This window comes from Scomber scombrus, chromosome 11 (genome assembly GCF_963691925.1).
Source record: "Scomber scombrus chromosome 11, fScoSco1.1, whole genome shotgun sequence".
Lineage (NCBI taxonomy): Eukaryota > Metazoa > Chordata > Actinopteri > Scombriformes > Scombridae > Scomber > Scomber scombrus.
The window spans coordinates 18,329,051-18,349,374 of NC_084980.1; the positions used below are offsets into that span (position 1 = coordinate 18,329,051).

General features: G+C 37.7%; 1 protein-coding gene across 1 annotated transcript; it reads left to right on the forward strand.

The window, feature by feature from the left end:
• The first annotated feature begins 1,599 nt into the window (after positions 1-1,599).
• Positions 1,600-5,948, forward strand: LOC133990525 (5-beta-cholestane-3-alpha,7-alpha-diol 12-alpha-hydroxylase-like). Its single transcript, XM_062428866.1, has one exon. The coding sequence runs from the start codon at positions 1,606-1,608 to the stop codon at positions 3,139-3,141; it is 1,536 nt and encodes a 511-aa protein (XP_062284850.1). The 5' UTR covers positions 1,600-1,605; the 3' UTR covers positions 3,142-5,948.
• Positions 5,949-20,324: the final 14,376 nt, after the last annotated feature.

Consider the following 20,324-nt stretch of genomic DNA (forward strand, 5'->3'; position numbering starts at 1 on the left):
GGCCATTGTAAACTGAAAAGGGCCAAAACAGGAGGGGGTAATGGTAAACTCATCAGGGAGGCATGAGTGATCAAGGGGCTGTTGCCAGAAGTCACATGATTAAAGGTGAGATTATCAAGGGCACGATTGATCAAGGCACTGATCCTTGACGTCGTTTGATTGTCATGTTTCTACCGAAATGTGTATTTCTTCCTCATACCTCAGGGGGTACTTCTGCAGTTGCCAGGAGTATGCGGAAATATTGTGGAATAGCATAGTAGAATTTGTGGTTTAAAAATATTGTTTTCAGGAGAAGCTGTAATTTATTGGGGGTTTTAGGAGGAACATCGAACACCCCTGCACTGTTACCTTTTACCTAATTGTTTCGCAATTATATATTCCAGTAGATGGCACTATCTATCTATCTATCTATCTATAAATGACAGGAAGGTCTGTCTGTCTGTCTGTCTGTCTGTCTGTCTGTCCGATTGATTTGCTCCTGATAAGCGGCAACACAGAGCTATCAGGACGCTTTCTCCCACACGCGCTGCATTAATAGTCGCACACACATACACGCGCAGTCACTCTCTAGCGCGCGCTCTTGCTTGCAAGCTCCAGATTCCGGGAGATTGGATCTCATTTGTGGGCATCAGGGAGCCGCCATCAATATGCGGGAGAGTTGGGATGTCTGACTAAAAACACACGCAAAAACAGATTTAGCACGGGCGCTGCACTAGTATATTTAATGACTAAGAGCAACATAAAGGAAGCATACACAGTTAATACTTTAGGTGACTCCATTAAGTCCAAATACATTTTATGATAATAAAAATATTGCCTCTTTTCAATTTTTTAAAAAGATCAATAATAAAAGCTATAAACTCAAGACTATTAATAACCCTCAGCGTTTAAAGATAAATGCTAAATGCTTGACACAGTGAAGAAAAGCAGAAAAAGCAAGGATTCAGTCGCTTCATTAACACCTACTGTATGTCTCTTATACTGTATATGGTCAACATGAAAATGCAACTCCATCTGTTGCCCTGTGCATCTGCCTATAACATACTCTCATACTCCCTTTCTAGTTTCTGTTTTACAGCATAATTGTTCAGTGACCCATGCCTGGATTGTTATCAAGCAGCTATTGCCACATTGAGACAACGCAGTCAGTTAGTTAGAATCTGCACTTTGTGGCAATAGCCTACTACTGAGCTGACTATGCAGTTTTACATAATGTGTAATCCATTTGATATAATTACATGTGTTGTGTTCATATATATTATGTGTAATAGCTAATAGCTGTTATTACTATTTGTATCTACCCTTTCCAACCTCTAAATATGTCTTTATGGCTTCTAACATTCATTCAGATCATTTGTAACATTATTTTACCACTTTGAAACAATATGTGAGAAATAAGAAAACAGAAAAGAACATTTAATTAGAAATGACAAAAAACCAGTACATCTCTGAAATTTCACTGTTTCCTGTTAAAAAAAAGGGACTGTTCATTGTGCAGTTCCAGGAAAGCTGAAACCAATCCCACATGCAGAGGGAGGAGCAACAGTCTGTTTTATGCAGGATGTAGACCTTAACTCTCTCGTTTGACTGTCAGACAAATCAGTCATGGGGCTGCTGCTACCGATCCTTCTTGGTTTTCTTGCCTCTCTAATAGGAGGGTTGTACCTTCTGGGGGTTTTTCGAAAGCGACAACTAAGAGAACCCCCGCTGGATAAGGGCCCCATCCCTTGGCTTGGTCATGTGTTAGAGTTTCGCAGGAACACATTGAAGTTTGTAGAGAGGATGCAGAAAAAACATGGTGATGTATTCACAGTACAGCTTGGAGGGTTTTATATAACATTTCTTCAGGACCCTCTGTCTTTTGGGGCATTTGTTAAGGAGAGTCGAGACAAACTGGACTTCAACCAATTTGCTAGGCATCTGGTGCGCAAAGTCTTTGGCTACTCAGCCATAGAGAATGACCACCATATTCTCCAGGTATCCAGCAACAAGCATCTGAAGGGGGAAGGCCTGGAGGTAATGACACAAGCCATGATGAGTAATTTGCAGAATCTCATGTTGCACAACATTGGCTCAGCTGCAGACCAGAGGACCTGGATAGAAGATGGACTGTTTATGTACTGCTACAATATTGTTTTTAGGGCTGGTTACTTATCCCTGTACGGCAATGTGCCACCCAAGTCTGAAGAGAGTGAGGAGAGTGCCAAAGAGAAAGACAGAGCTGAATCAGAAGCCTTATTTTACGAGTTTCGTAAATATGACCAGCTTTTCCCAAACCTGGCTTATGGTGTCCTGCCCCCGAAGAAAAGGATGGAAGCAAACAGGCTGATGGAGTTCTTCTGGGACGCTCTATCAGTGCAGAAGATGAAGGTCAAGGACAATATTAGTCGCTGGGTGTGGGACATGCAGCAGGCCAAAGAGGAGAGTGGAATGACAGAGGAAATGATAAACAGATACATGTTTGTGCTTCTTTGGGCCTCTCAGGGCAACACGGGTCCTTCTTCATTTTGGCTGCTCCTCTTCCTCATGAAGCACCCAGAAGCTATGAGGGCTGTGAAGGAAGAGGTTGATAAGGTCCTAAAGGAATCTGGGCAGGAAGTCACACATGGTGGCCCTTTAGTCGACCTGACCCGTGAGATGCTGATGAAAACACCAGTCTTGGACAGTGCTGTAGAGGAGACCCTCCGACTCACTGCTGCACCACTCCTCACCAGAGCAGTTCTCCAGGATATAACGATCAAGATGGCTGATGGTCGAGAATACTTCATTCGCAAGGGTGACAGAATGGCAGTCTTTCCTTACATTGCTGTTCACATTGACCCAGAAGTCCACACTGATCCACATTCTTTCAAATATGACCGCTTTCTGAATCCAGAGGGGAACAAGAAAACTGATTTTTACAAAGGAGGGAAGAAGGTGAAGTATTTCAACATGCCCTGGGGTGCCGGGGTCTCCATGTGCCCTGGGCGTTTCTTTGCCACCAATGAGCTAAAACAGTTTGTTTTTCTGATGTTGTGCTACTTTGAGTTTGAGCTGAAGAATCCTGATGAGAAGATACCTGAAATTGACTACAGCCGATATGGCTTTGGATCAATGCAGCCCCAAAATGATGTTCAGTTTCGTTACAGACTCAGATATTAAACCTGCAATAGATTTATTGGGTTTGTTTTTGGTTTTCATCATCTTGGTGAGCTTTGATTTGAAAAGCATGTTTCTAGGATACATTAGATTCCACAATGAAATATTATTTTTACCTTGATGTCACTAATATTATTACAGGCACATAATGGATGTGTCTTCAACACATAAAATATGTTAAAATCGTCAAATATGCAATACAGAAAATGCACCACTACTATATTTTGAACAGTTTATAAATTACAAACTTGATATCTATATTTTTCCTCCAAAATCAGAGATTTCATTTATTTAATTCAACAATAATATAATAGTCTCATAGACCTTAAATGTATTGTTGGTTTGACACTGAATATTGTGATTATTTTCCATTGTGATATAATTCCTAATAGGTGAAGCTACATGTCTAATTTGTTTTAGTATGGTGAAGTGACAACCTATAATAATTCACTGTTACAAAAGTCAAATTGTGTAGAAATTAAGATGGTAGCCAAAAACGAAAAGCTTACTAATATGTTGTAAATATGTGATTATTTTACACTTAATTTTACATCTAATTAGAAGTAGTCATTGTCTTTGTTTGTGTAATCCTACGATCAGACAGGGCAGGTGATTTGTTTAGCTTATGTCTTACATTTGTGCAGTTGTCCATGCAGTATATGTAACATCACTGGACTGGTTTTACTAGGTCAAGGTTAGTTTTTTAATACTGGGAAGTCCTTTTCCTGTAAACGGCACCTGTAACCTCAATGACTGACTTTGTAATAGGATGAGATTATGTATGGGTTAGGGTTTTTAGATTTTCCCCCTTTTTAATAAACCCTTTACTCAACCAAAAGATCACAATTTGTAATGGATGGGCCTAAATATTTCATGAGACTGAATTAGAGACAAAGTGAACTGGACTGGATAAAGCTATTTGACACTGTAGAGACTCTAGAGACTGTAGAGCTTTATTGTTTTACAATGTAATTGCTCAATAAATCATGTCTGTAACTCTTTCTGTAACTCAGCATTTACTCAACAGCTATAATAAACTAACTGTTGCTGCTATTGATCAAGTAGCTATTGCCATAATTAAATAATGTAATCAGTTGCTTCTAATTACATAATTCCTCTCCTCTGCACTGATCATACAGTTTTTATATAAGATTGGGTGTTGTAATTCATGTTCATATTACAAAATATTTCACATGAAAAAAAAAAAAAGAAAAAAAAAAAATATATATATATATATATATGTACATAAAATGAAGATAAATCCTTCTTTTCAGTTTATAGTCTGTTACATGGGCCATGAATAAGTCTTCGGGCCAATTCAAATCGTAACTTTTTCAACTTTCTGTTGGAGAAAGTTTTCAACCCATAATGTTTAGCTGCTTTGATGTGTGTTGAAATATTCAAACATTCACTTAAAAGCATAGTGCACACACATACACACATACACACACACACACACAAACCCATGAACCCAGGCACACATCTGGCACTAATACATGCCATATGACATTGTTTAAACAGATCCTTTCAAGTTTCTCTAAAGCGTATTGCCTACATGTGAAAACAAAAAAAAAAGCACTTTGGAAACATTTTAGTAGCTCTTATTCAAATCTACAATGCCATTATTATCTTAAGATATACTCAGTGGTCGAGATAACCAATACATTTTGTGACAATATTGTGAATTTGATTGTCTCAGTTTCAGGAAATCCTGCAGGAGTCATGGTTTCATGGGAACGGGTCACATTTTTCTAGTAATAGTCACACGTGTGGTTTTGCTACTAAACCATGCTTTAAACATGAGTGAGCATTTGGCGACTTTTTCTTGGTTGACTCAGTTGTTTTTCAAAAATATTACTCATTTTAATATTAGTTTAGGCATTTTATTATTGGTGGCCATTTTTATTCTGTCAGTCTTTGCTTAGATTTTGAAACATATTTACTTAATTTCAATTACATTAATATTTCTAAACTAAACAGTAGAATGCTAGAGAGAAACAAAGGAGGACAATCCTTTTTCACATAGGGGCAAGAGGTGACTTCACTCTCTTCACTTGTCATACTGATGTGGAAATTAAGACTGGAGATTAGTAAGATTCTAATCACTTATTCTCTGCTATCCCTGTTTGTGAGGGCAGGTGGTAAAAATAATGATTTCTACCTCCAGACCCTTGATGTTGGGTCATTCATTGCAGATTGTCTGTGCAGCGTGAACATTGTACATTATTGTTTATTCCCCACATCAGATGTAGCTAAGTGTCCTGGGTGGCTGATTAATTGTTTATTTTGAGTTTGAGAGTCTGAAGAATCCTGATGAAAAGATGCCTGAAAGTAATGGTGCTTGAGAAAAAAAAAGACTTTTTTAAAAATGACTGGACTGGTTTTGAAACAAAACTCATTGTAACAATTTCACTGTCACAATGAATTATAGTCAAATTGTTATATGTATATGTTGTTAGGCTATATGAACCATTGATATGCTTATTGCTGTATTCTGGTTTGTTTTCCTGGGTTTTGTATCATGTCTACTAACAGTCTTGACAGCAAACCAACAAGATAGACAGATATTGATTAATGTCGTGCTTGGCACGACATTATTGAGCCGCTGGCTCATATTTATTTTCACTTGTTCACATTATTGAGATTGAAACATGTATTATATAATGTACATGTAAATAAAAATGTTCTAGTTGAAATGTTGTAAATACTGCAGTATGTTTATGGGGTCATGCATGCTTATGAAAAGTCCAAAACACATTAATTTTCATGACTGATTTGGTGCAATTATAATGAATAAATGCAATGTAAGATTTTTTTTCTCTCAACTTTCTATACAGATCTCAAAGATAGAGTTACATCTGCTGCAGTTTTACACTTGAACTTAATTATGGTCATATTCATTAATAATATATTGCTAAAGCTTGCATAACATGATTCACTATTACTGTAGCTGAAAAAAAAATCCATGTTTTGAAATTGCTTAGTGGAGGATTGATACATTTTCTATTGGTTGTTGCTATTGGCACAGAATCATGGACACATCTGGTACTACATCTGGTACTTATTCATTCTACTTGCTGGTAATTTCCAGCAACTGAAGTAATTCAAGAATAATGCTTTTTTTCTCCTTTCCCCTGTTTGGGAGGTTTTAAAACAATCAGTGTTGTGGCCAGGAAAAAAAAAAAAAAACCTTTTAAGATTTAATGTAATCTACTAATTTGAGGACTTTGTAGTTTTGTATTGGACCGTCTCTGGCATCTGCACTTCAATTTATTTCCATAGTGGAACAAAAGATTAGAAACACTTACACTTATATGTCACAATAAACACAATCGTTTGTAGTTTGCCTTTTTTTTACACTGCCCTTTGGTGTGGAGTTTCAACATTCTTGATTCGTCATATCTTAAATAAATGGTTGTGAAACATCTATTTGTAGTTGCCCAAAGATTTAACTATGGACCTCATAGTTTGGACTATGTCACTTGTTTACTCATGATTGACTCAATGAACTGGTTTACTGTGAAGTGAAATCATTTAAAATACAAATATGATTAGAATATAAATCAAACCTGGTTACTCCAAATGTTGCTAGAACACTTGTGGCCAAATGTAGCCTTTCTACCTTTTTATCTCTGGTATACTTTTTTAAAATTCTTGTAATTTACTCTTGTTGACTTTTTCTGTATTTCTGTATTTGTCTGTTCTCACGAATCATTTTTAATTTTCCTGAATATTGTGGCTAGCTGTCAGACATAATTACCTGTTTTAAGTCTTTCTTACAACAACAGTCAGGTTCCCAAATTATAGATTTATAAAGAGAACTGGATTCAGCATTGGAGGTGGGGTTGATTCCTATGAAGGTTGCTTAATAGCACATGGAACAAAAATGATGAATCAGAGGAAACAGTAACATCCATGGGCAAGTGTTAGCTGACAAAATCAACCTTGCAGTGTAGGGAGCTACATAATCTAGCACAGAACCACAATCATCATTGAACCAGGTTACAACATCATTACTGTCAGAAAAGTTAGGTGGGTGGGTACAAGACTCAGAAAAACAAGGTGAAAAAGTAGCTGCAGAATGGGTATTGAGGAAGTGAAAATGTACTGTATGTTTCTGCGGTTGAGCAAAAACTGAAGCACAGTGCAAAAGACAACACCTTTGTGGTCAAAGACAAAATCAAATATAGAAAGAGTTCAAAGTCAAAGTCAGGGCCAAGGGTAAAGCCAAGGGTAAAGCCAAGGGTAAATCCAAGGGTAAAGATAAGATCAAGAGTGTGACCATGGTCATACATAAAACCACACACATGTTGAACAGAGTTAAAACAGATGGTACCAAGACGCAAGCAACATACTGGAAGTTCAAAATTCAATTTTAAAGAAATTCAAAGCTATTGAAGGTGCCCAGATTACTATTTATTAGTAATTAATTAATTAATTAATTAATTAACTAATTATATATATATTTTCTTTTAAGCGAATGCTGTACTAAAATCAATTTTGATAATAAATTGATTAGACATTTAAAAACAAAAAAGACTTGTCCTGTGTCAAAGTAAAATGTGTAAACCTGGATGTGAAACTTTACTTTAACTTCAGTTCATGTTTTTTTATCTGAATGCAGTCATACAATCACATCTAACTTTTCATGTAACACAAGCTTCCTCATGTTGTTGTACTGATATTCTTGTTGGCATAATCAGAGCCCTGGCTGGTGGCATGCAGATAAGATAAACAGGTTAATGTCTCACTTATTTTCATTACATGGTGTACGTTGGAGGTTTGTCTTTACTGTCAAAGGCCTTTGCACATCACCACGTCATCTGTCCGAGGGTAAATGATTTTCTTCTAGTCACTCACAAACCAAAGCCAAACTGATAAACTATGTGCACGTACACGTGTATTTTTAGTTTGGTCACTAAAGTTCAATTGTTATTCATAAAATGCAACATCATTCCTTGTTTTCTGATTTACATCCCTGTTTTATGCTTGATTGTTTCCCTAGAGAGGACGTGCCCCAAAACTCACACTCACAAATGTAGAGCTATGTTTCATGGACTAAAAATGATAATTGGCTAATACCAGTTATTTATGGAATTTTCATTAATGTGTCAGTCAATTTATTCAACACCATGGAAGCAACAGTCACTGAATTGGGATATTTAACATTTGGGATTTAAAATGGTTGGTGAAATTCTTGTATACTTAAAGGTTAAAATGCTTAATGACAGTTGTAGAAACAAGTTTGTGGATCTGAACAGTAGGTTTCAAAGACAAAGAACGTCTGCTTATGCTGAAGCATGTCCTGCCACGTCTGTTTGTGTATGACTACATAGAGAAGAGTCACAACAAATAGTAAAGGTTGGTGAGAAAGAGATATTTGCCCCACTTTTCAGGGTTCACTCCTCTACCGCAGCTTGTTTGTCTGTATCGAGTGTGAGTCAGCCATGCTCAAGAGTTGAATTCCCACGGCGGTCCCCTGACATAGACTATGAAGTATGCAGGTTGTGCATTTTGTTCTTACCAACATTTTGAGCCATTATTAACTTTTGTGTCCACTAACATGAAGTACATTGTGTTCTACTCTACCCCAGTCGTGTCACATTGTGCAAATTGATACCATACTCCATTTGGTAGCAATGTTCATGCCAAGGATGCCTGGTAGTATTAAGTTTAGTACTCTGTCATTAGTGCAATACAACCACACTCTGGGATAACTTCCCCTAGCTCAACACAGACGCCTAAATTGGCCAATAGTTTGAAAAATCCAATAAATCATGATCAACTCACCAGTGCTGTATATGTGTGTACTACAAAACACATATCCATCAGAATGAAGTGGGTAATGACACAATTGTATTGTCTTTTTCTGTAAATGTCATATCAGCATGGAAAGCTGCAGATGCCCAACATTATCAAATGTGTCTCAAAAAGTCTGCACTTCAACAAAATAGTAAATATGTATGTTCTAATCAAGGTATTCTGGTTTATTGAAGATCTGTACACTTTTCTACTTGACACCAAGTTGACACCATTCTGTCCTTATAAATGAATTATGTACAGCTGACTTTTGGATTAAAGGTTGTTAAAATGTAATGGAAAGTAATAAATGAATCAATCATTTACCCAATTGCAACATGATTACTTCCACTGGTAAGTTTTGATATTTGCTCAAATGCTTTGTAGTTGCTGAACTTTACTCACACTAAAGGACAAAAATGAGGGCACACTTTTGATCGAGTTGTGGACTATCAAAGGTAACACTGATGCAATCAAATCTGAGTAATTCAAATGAGGACATATTCTAGGGGCTTTTCCAAGTTAAACTATTGCATAGTGTCATGTGTTCTTCTGAATAGTTAACACGTCAGGTACACCGTGTTTCATTCCTGTGTTTCAAGGTTCATGATCAAGATGTATGACACAAGATAAATGAAAATGGCTTTAGAGACAGGAAAATAAGGAGAAAGTAAGGCAGGAAATATTGCCCTTCCAGCAACAGTGTTCCAATAGCTTTTTTTTGCTTCATCTTTTGGCGTGTACACTGCTACCAAAATAAGCAACCCAGTTCAGGCTTGCAAGTGTGTCTTTTTCAACAGTTTCCAACCGTTACATGAAGCTCAAATGTTGATTTTATTTCTTAGACATAGCTGACAGCATATCTAATGGGGCCTGGAAGCATTTTGATGACTTTAGCCACACTAAATCAAACCCTGTCGTCCAAGGGAGGAGAGGGACCAACTTGAACTTTCCATTTTTGGAAGGTATAGTGTATGCAAGTAATGGAGAGACAACAGGAAGATCAGCACTAAGGGTCTCATTCTCATCAGAGGAGGATGTCTCATGGTCCTCCTCAACATTATCCTCGCTCTCAAATACACTTTCTTTCACTGTCAAAGAGCTGTGACCAAACCTCATTAGCAGAAAGCCTTTGCTTTGAGGTAATTTTTTTATATGTTTGCTCATCCCCTATGTTGTGTGAACTATCAACATCCTCATGTGAACCAGTTTTTCTACCCCTATGATACAGGAAATGTGTTCTTGAGGAATGTTTCCTCCTCCCCCATGCCATGTGAATTATCAGTGGTTCTCGCATTGATTCCTGACTTTGATTGGGGTCAAATTGATCCCAAAAATATTAGGAAGGAATATAATATACTAAATTTTATTACATTATAACAATCATGGCCATAAGCGAGTCTGTACTCGAAAATATGGTAATCTTAGGATATATTGTAGTATGTGTTGTTCCTTTAATATTGACCCTCTTTAAAAGGTACAGGAGGTAGATCTCTCCACTTCCTGCAGTGCACAGCTATGTTGGGACAAGTAAACACTGGAGCTCATTGTCCCAATCTGGCAAAGAATGGATAAGTTGTCTTATATCATAGTCTGCCTGACCCTAACACATAGCTATCAAGATACTTTTCTGTGCAACTTGTTGACTAAATAAAACACATCAACAAAAAAACACCTTTTGAAAATGAATTTTAGTCCTTTTGGGGATGACAAATACTTTAAATATGTATTGAACATGATGATAGAAATATACTTTTATTTCTTAAGAGGGGTTGGGCTAAAATGATTTGTTGGTTGGACTTTTGCTTTATGTCTATGCATCATGAAAAATTAAAGTTCTGGTGGATGCTTTTTTTTGTTTAATTAAGTAGTACCAAGAGAAAAAAGTTCATCTTCATAGCTGATTACATTTTTTGCACATTTTTAATTTTATGTAATTTGAGTCAGGTTTATATGCTGTTTGTTGCTAAATAACAAATATCCATTTTACGTTTTATTTATCTTTTATATCATTCAGACTTAACATAAAAATATACACTATATCTGATGGAAAGCAGTGTTAAGACACCCTGGTACTATTGGAATAATGTCTTGTTTTATGTAGTCTTTGTACGTAAAGCCCTTTGAGCTCAATTTCTCTTATGGAAAGTGTTACAAACTTTAAATTCATTACTAACATTGAGTAGAAACTGCTGCTGTAATCTGAATTGATATGTAGAGATTCTCTACGAGTCAGTTCAACTTCAATTTTATATTTCATGTTTTTAGCTACAAGAGGTCAAATGTAAAGTCACTTCTGAAGTATATTAGTTATTTTTAGATCAAGTTGTTTGCAAGCCATGAAACATCAGACAAAAGAATTATGTCATACCAAATTTCCATCACTTGACAAAACACAACAGACCTCTCAATGCAGCTGCGGAAATGCTGTGCACAGGCACACTTGGCCTTGAAAATAACCTTTGAAAATGGCAAAGATTCAAGATCCAAAACTGGACACAAGTATTTAACAGAAGATAAGGAAAGAACTACGTAGATAATAAAATGTGTTCAATGCCCAGGAATTTAAATAATAATAGATAAATAACAGTGTGTATAGCCAATGATAACTTTTGTGGCTGTCTGATCATCTTATTATGTGTGCACATGCTCAGAAAAAGCAAGGTTTTGGAGGTCCAGAGCTGTTCATTTCTGGGTGAATGAATGGGGTTGTAGTAGAAGTCATCCTGCATTAAATAAATAAACATTCGGTGGTCATGGCAATGGAGGAGGACTGGCTGGGGAACAATGGGGCCTTTGGTAGGATGCTGGTCTCCTGAGTGTCCTGCCTGTACTTGGTGGTGAGGGGGTTTTGAAGAAAAATGACCCATTGTCTCTCTCATCCTGCTTCTGAGCCTGAGCAGTGAAACGATGCCTCTGGATGCGCGCCCAGGATGCTCTACCATAAAAGATAGAATAAGCTACTGCTTTATCCACATGGACAGGTAGGTACATAATTTCATTATCCATTCTCTTTGTGGCACTGTGGATTATGCTGGAGGCTCTCGTGACATGCAGTTGTTGGAATTATTTGCCTTTTTAACTTGAATTTGCATTCAACTGGGAATTTAAATGTTCAAACAACTTGGAATCTGGGGCCTAGGGTTGAGTTTGTAATGCAGCTGATTATGAAGTCACACAGAGGTTTTTGAACATTGTGCTACTTGAACCCAGAAAATCTAATTTACTTTGTTAAACGTTATTAATTAGAACATAGGACGTGTAGTCGAGAGAGATGTTATAAAAAGTGTCATTTTGTTGCCATATAGGCTTAAATTAATTTGTATCAGATCATTGAATACTAAGACAAGTTATTGGTTTATGTCATGCAATTTAAAAAAGGAGTAGCATAGTGGAAAAAGGTTGTATATTATGGCAAATAATGTCATGCAGAAAATCGAACACAAGAAAAGAAAGTGAAACAAAAACATAGTAAGTAGCAACTATAATTTTAAAAACACATTTAAAAATGTCTGTGATACATTGGTGCAAGTAGTTAAACAGAAACAAATGTAAATAATAAGACTACAACATTAGAGAAACTTTACTATTTTGATGTGGCCTATATATTAATTATTATTGATGCTGGGATCTTTGTAGCAAAATGAGACAGTGGAGATGAATTGTTAGTATTTACCTGCACTTGTCTACACACAACACCCCTAGACAGCAACATTTGCATTAATGAAATGACTTAAAATATTGTAACTCAACCATAAAGAAGGATTCCGCTGGGATATTCGTGTAGTCATGAGGATATGACACATAGTTGCTTTGAACAGGTTATTCAGTGTCAACTGGGTCATTGCTCCCAGATTGCTATCATCCCACCTGCTCAACAGAAGACTGCGGGCAAGTCCAGTCATTGCCCTCATTGTTTGCTGAAAGTCAAACAGTATTGCCATGTACATTTCCCAGAGCAGTTTTTCCCCCCACTACATATAAGCATTGTTACAAGTTACTTTGCAGATTCAAACCTGACCGGTAAATACAATTTGATACATTGTTAAAGATTAAACTACTAACAGAGTAATAATTATTTAAAATGAACTCTCTTAACCAGCTTTTCTTGACAGTATTTGCTTTACTCTTACTATGTTCACAATGTGGTATTTTTACTTTAACTAAAGACAGGATCTGAATACTTCTTCCTCTAATGAAGTCACAAGAAACACATTTCCAGAATGTGAATGACAATGTATTGACTTAATACGTGGTTGCCATCTAGTGGCTCAAAACGTCAACTGAAAAAGAAGTGAAGAACAGTTGTTTAAAGATAAGTATTTAACAATATTTGATTTATTTGTATTCAAAAGCAGGTCTTCTTTTTCTACTCAGTACCTACATCAAATATATTTATATATTCATTATATAATCACTTAATGATATTGAGGGCTAATATTTTGCGTGCATTTGTGCGTATTGTAGTGCATTTTTAGTGCATTTCTTTGAATTATCACTTTTTTTTAAACACAAATCAGTGCTTTTTGCACAGCAGATTTCCTTTTCTTATAACTGACATGTCCTCTGTTAACTCCACTATACAGTATGTGCATATATGCAGTTTTGGTCTAAGCTCTTTTTGCATAAGTATACACCAAAGAGAGAGGGTATAATCGCTGTTATCAGTGGGGGTCCTGCAGCATTGTTACCAGTGTTGGGAGTTCACTGAGTTGGAGAAGGGCAACGGCACTAAGGCGTCTGGAAAGACGAGCTGCAGTAAACATATCTCTGGTTGTCCAAGTGACCCTGACTAGGTCTGCTGCTCCTTTGGGCTTGCCTGAGATCAGCCCATGACATGGCCAGTTAAGACAAGATAATGTCAAAGATAAAAGCCCCCCAGCTCTGCAAGCAAAGCGTTGTTATTTTGTTTATTTGGATGGGTGGGTTGGATGTGTGTTTTATTTTAGTGCCCTGATGGAAAACTTCATCAGTTAGTGAGCATAAAAATAATAAATGGGGCAATAAAACTATTTAGATTTTACATACCTCTAGTTTCATACATCAAGTTGTAGACATAAATAAAATTGAAATCTCAGTTTAGTGTATTTGTCAGTTTAAAAGATTACCAAATTAACTATTCAATTAACTCTTAAATCTCTTGTTTTCAGGGATCCAAGATCTGTCAAGCAAATTTAAGTTAGAGTGCTGATCTAATTTAAGACGAGTGAAACATGTAAACAAACAGCACACTACACAATTTTTCCTTAAACAAAATGAGCAGAACATCTGATCAATTTTTATCAATTGAGCTACAATCATCTGATAGGCTGCCAGCAAGCTAAACATCCTCAATATCAAGTCATGCGAAATGCAATGAGAAAATTATGGCTACTCTTAGGAGGTGTTAAAGGTCAAACATGACATGGCTCTACTGTGAAATGTAGCCCACAGACAGTGGCCACTACATATGACAACAGATACTGTGGATTGTTTTCAACTTTTTTTGTGAAAAATCTAACTGTAAATCCTTAACTAGCAGCATGTTTGGATTATCTCAGGGCAATTAAATTAACCTCCTTGTGGGAAAACAGCAGGCCGGATTTAATGAATCATCTCTTTACGTTGTTGAAATGTTACTGATATGCTTAGCAATTTCTAGTCCAGATTTGTAGAATGGTACACAGATGTTAAATATTTTGGGAATGTTCTGGAAAACAAAACTTTTTGTCAGGCAAGTAATTTGTGTCTGTTAGTTTGAACATGTAGTGAACTAGACTGAACTAAAGTACATTCATTCCGCTGGTCTTTGACTGCAGTGTTTAAACAGTGTAATGCACACTCAGTTCAACTTGCTTCGCTCATATGTGGGAGGCGCACAGCCCTGGCTGAGGGAAGTTGTTGGCATCCACCTCAAGGCTTTTCATCTCAGTCGCTTCAGTGGAGTCCAGCCTTAGTAAAACTGGCACGGGACGCACTAAGCCCGGGGGTAGGATAGACTCGGCTGAGAAACTGAGAGAAAAATGAGCAAATGAGATGGGACTGCCACCACTCTCAGGCTGCCTATGGGATACCCCCCTCCTCCTCCTCCTACAGCCTGGTAAGAGCTGTTTAATGATAGCAGTAGGAGGGATGGGAGAGGAGGAGTCCGAGCACCAAGTTGCATGTTTTTTCTCTGGTGTCTTGTGTCACTCTTTTCTCTGAGGGGGGCGCATCCAAGTCACATGGTGGAGCTTGATTTGTTACATAAACACAGACCTCCACAGCCCCCAGTCTGCTTGCATCAACTTTGTTCAGTAAATACACTGTGGATAAAACTCTTGTGGTGACATTGTGTGACATTCTTGTGGCGGCCAAGTAGAGTTGTCGAGATCTTACCTCCTCCATGTTGCATCACTTCAACACTCGACTTTGCTGCAAACCCTCACAGCTCCCAGTGACCTCTTAAAGGTGAAACTGTCTGGGAATAAAACAAATCTGTCTGTTAAAACGACTCTGTGACTTGCAGAACACGTGATTAAAAATGAGCTATAAATGTGTTTTTACTACCACAGGAATTTCTGGATTTTTTAAAATTAACTTATTTGTCATCCATCATGTTTAAAAAAAAAAATCTCAGTCTGAGATTGTTCATATTTTACAGATGCTACCACATTTTAAAAAAAAGGACCTGTTTTACATTTCACACTAAATATAACTTTAACCTAATGAATATTAAAAACTTGTCATTTGGCTGTCACATGATGCCAGTCCTTGAAACTAGAGCAATGACAAACAATGTGTTACCAGGGAATACCACATTTTCCTGGCTCTGGGCAGTCCAATCAATATTTATCAACGTAAACCACGGTGTCCCAAAGCAAGATCAGCCTGAATAGTCCTTGGACACAGGGACAACATATTCAAAACCAAACAGTCATTGTTTTGCACATGTGAGTTGGTGCACTTCTGTGTTTGCTGTTTTGTAATTTTGAGTTTCAATTCAAATATTTTGCCATAATCTCTGAGACTAGTTAATGGTCTTTTGTTTCATGATTACACTTACGTTATTATTATATTTTTCATGAAAGAGTGGGATGAAAATAAGTGTTATTTTATGGTAATGCATTTGTCTATTCAGGCAGTGCTGAACTATCCATAGAAGATACCTGTATTGTATTTATCAAAGATGTTTTATTCCATCAGAGTAGAGCACAGTGGAACCTGAGTGACTGCTAATTGTAAATCACAGCCACGAGCATCAAGTTCTATTCACTGTCAATTAACATAAATTCTTACTGACTCTAATGTTCACTTATCAACTGTCTTCACTGGACCATCTGTGTCTTTTGGATGATGGGAAGATTTTGCAGGGAGAGAAACGCGTTGCAACTTAAAAACACGTGCGTATCTGTCCCTTAGGGATGGCACATGTCCAAAGCCCAAATGCTCTAGCCATTCCAGCAGCATCCCCTGTCTTCTCTTCCTGCATGCTGCACCAGGGGTGCTTGCTACGCCACATCTCCTCAGTCAGATGGAGAGGGGAGCCTTAAAGGCAAGGCCTCCGGAGGATGAGTCCTGCAGGCCCAGATGGCTACTTCTCAGAGCTTTCTTTAGACTGAAAACTACTCAAACAGAATGAGATCTCATAGCAAAGACGTCTTATGTGCTTGTATCTTATTCATGGCATGTCTTGCTGCAGTTGTCTTTGCTGTAGGACTCCCCAAACACAGTCCAATATTCTCCAAATATATTAAGACAGGAAATCCTGAATTTCTCATCCACACTTAAACAACTGAGTTAAAACTGTGATCTGATTGATGGTAGACTTACTGTTGAACGTTATTCTTTGCTTTATGGCTGTATACAGGTCATAATTAAGGGTTATTGAGGACCTTGCGAAAGCAGCATTATGACAATGACAATGGCCAGATACATTTCATTAATGCAAACCAGACACTAACCCGTTTATCTGTGCTCTAATAAAAGTAGTTGAGTTCAGATCCCTTTCCAAATTTGACAGCAAGCCTTGGCACATACAATACAGAGATTGAGAAATTCCTTTCTGATTTTAATTTTGCATGAATCACCTCCTCATCTGTACTTTGTCATGCTATTTCAGACTTTTTGGGGAAAAAAAGAGTGAAGTCTGTGTGTTTGACAGAGAGAGAGAGAGAGAGACTGTTGTCCACATACAGCCAATCTTGCCACCATGTGAAAAAATCCATCACATGTTTTAAGTAACAACGTGTGCTACTGAGCTCCGCAAGCTGAGGTGAAAGCATGCAGTATAAACATTAAGTCGGAAAGGACATGGGGGGGGGGGGGGGGGGGGGGGGGGAGTGCGACCTGTCCACTGCTCTGTTATCTGGCCATTTGCCTGGATGGAAGATCTAAATATTATGACATTTGATATGACTGAGCATACCTGCTGGATACATTCTAGCGGATTTGCGCTGAGGCAAGGTGGCTTATGTCTCTGTGACCCTCCTGTCCTCAAACTCCCTGTCTTTATATCTCCAAAGTTGTTTTTCATAACTGTCTCCTATTAGAAACTGTTATGTAATTGACAGATAATGCAGAGGTGGCTAATCTGCATTTAGTGTGGATGAGTGTGAATGTGTGAGTTTTTGTGAGGTTGGTATTCTTAACGGCCTTCTGGATTTGTGAAATGTACCACAATCATAGATCACCCTTTTTCTCAGAGTGAGCCCCTGCTAAAACTGTATGTATGGTTTGGGGGTATAAGGACAGCAAAGAGTGATATATGAAGACATAGAGAAAAACAGAGAGAGAGAGAGAGAGACAGAGAGAGAGAGAGAGAGAGAGAGAGAGAGAGAGAGAGAGAGAGAGAGAGAGAGAGAGAGAGAGAGAGAGAGAGAGAGAGAGAGAGAGAAACTCTCATCATCTGTGTTACAAATGTTGCACATGAGCTTTGACTGTGTTGCGATTAACACGCTCCCTCAGCTGGGTGTTCATTTCAATCTGCAGTACGATTTCCTCCAGTCTGAACCCTTGGATCAGGGTCACTTGCCAGAGGAGAATTTTTTTTCTGCCTCTCTGTTTTTTATACTTCCTTCTTGGGCAGAAGGCTGGTGTAATAGAAACCAGACACAAGCCAGAATGTGAGGCATTCACAGCGGCGAGACCTCACTTCCACACAGAGTTGGAAAACTGAAGAAATAGAAAGTGTAGTTTAATAAGTTTCTACATTGTTTCTTGTTTCTGGCATTTGGGAAGATATCAATAATACGGAAAAGGCCAGGACTTTAGGATGGAAGTGGTATTCTATGGATCAGACTATACAGGAGACATCTAGAGAGGGCAGAGGAAACCTTCAGGATGGGAAATGCATGTTCAGCTTTTCCAGGTGGGTTGTTTCAGTTACTGATTTTCTCCTAAAAACAGTATGATAGTTTCTGTTCAACTGTTCTACCCTATCACTAAAGACACAGACTTTCTTACATTGAAACTGTGGGCCGTTTGTGAGCTCTTATGTCTGACTTGGCATCAGAGCTCACAAACACTAACATAGGACGGACCTCACATTTTGTTGGATTTTCATCCTGCTACATTTATAATGAAATATCCAAAAAACATGACTTAGCCATGAAGTATGTTCTTTACTATAATTGTATTGAAGTCATTTATTTAAAATGTCACCATTTTTTGTAGTAAATGTTTTATTTTCTGTAGCTACAATACTTCTGTAGCTAATATTGTAAGATAAGCTGTCTGAAATATTTAAATCTGGAAGAGAATGGTCTTTGCCTAATTAATAATAATAATATTAATAAATAAATAAATACATTTATGAGAAATATCTGCTTCTGCTCACTTTTACCTTTATTTTTGACTTGATTTAAACAAATATTAATAAAAAATGTCAGTCACTTGTAGTAAATTTGTCTGTATGACATCTTAATGGACAAGTATTGTGCAAAACATCATGAATTCAAACTCTAATTTCCAGCTTTTTTTCAGTCTGAACAAAACATATTTTTATGAAAGTGTCACTGTTTATCTTCAGTAAAATTTAATCTTTATTTATTGAAAATAGCAAGTCCCACTTAGATTAAAAAAATATTTTCAAGGGAGACCTGGTTGAAACTGAGTACTGAAAATTACAGTACAAAGCACATAAAATAAAAACACATTCAAACAAAAAAAGCTATTAAACACTTGGCAAAACACGGCAATAGCAGGCAAATATCTCAAGGTCACTAACTGGAAATCCCCTTGGAGGTGTAATATTGATGCTATGATACGCAACAGATTCATCCAAACCTTTGTGTAAATCCTAAGTGAAGCAGCCCTCCTGTCATACCGTCCTGAGGCAGACATGGGCTGCCCACCATAGGTGCCATCTGTCTCCATGTGGCTGTACCCCTCCCCAGTGTCAGCAGTGCTGGATCTTGAGGGGAAGCCTCGTGGCAGAGCAACAAGCCTCTCCTGTTCACTCAGATGGCAAGGGAGATGGCACATCCCATGCCAGGGAACACGGTGCCACAGTCATGAGATCAACATGAACTCTGAGGTTCTGCATGAATGACAGGATAGAAGGGTTACACTATCTCCTCATCACAGCTTCATTCACCTCACAGACTCAGCAGTGACTCAGACTTGGAGGATAATGTATGTGACTGTGAGGTTCCATGACATCTTTTTTCTCTGTGCGTCCATTTGCATCCAGTGTTAACGCACTGCAGTATGTTTCTGAAGTGGCACTCATGAGTGGAGCACACTTTGGTACCAGAATGGGCTTTTTATACATTCAGAGTTCTGTCAGTTTCATTTTGTGTTTTCAATCTGTCATCCTCTTCTAGTGTTGTAGTGTCTTTAGGGTCAAAGCTATAATCAAAATGATTGTTGTTGCTTGTGGGTTTCTTTTCATCTATGCTTGTAACTATTTCGATCTGTTTGAATGGAACATTGGAAGTGTCACACGATGTGTGTTGCGAATGAATGACATCATCCTACTTGCTGACATGCATCAACACAAGCCATTGTCTTGTGTTTGGCTGTGCAATCAATGGCAAATGGATGTCTCTACATCAAGATGTCCTACTACAGTTTATGTTTGAAATATCTGCAAAGCTGCACAACATCTGTTTATAAGTAATTTGATCTTTCAAAGAGAACTCAAGAATTACTGTGATTGTGTTTTAAATTTTTCTTGTTCTCCTTTCAAGAGGCAATGTTTCTTCTTTGTAGGTCTAGTCATGGTATCTTGGTGACTTCAAGGTTCAAAACGCTGACCATAGAATTGCAACATCCCTGGTTTGACTGCAGCCAACAACCTTTGTTGCATGTCATTTCCCATTTCTTGCGCAGGCCTATACTGTCCCCTGTCTAATAAATAGGGGGAAAGTCCTACAATGGATTTACTTTGGATAGACAACTATACCAAAAAAAAGCACAGGCACTTA

What these genes read in the sequence shown, in the direction of transcription:
- LOC133990525 (XM_062428866.1), top strand. Translation starts at nt 1,606, where the DNA reads ATGGGGCTGCTGCTACCGATCCTTCTTGGTTTTCTTGCCTCTCTAATA.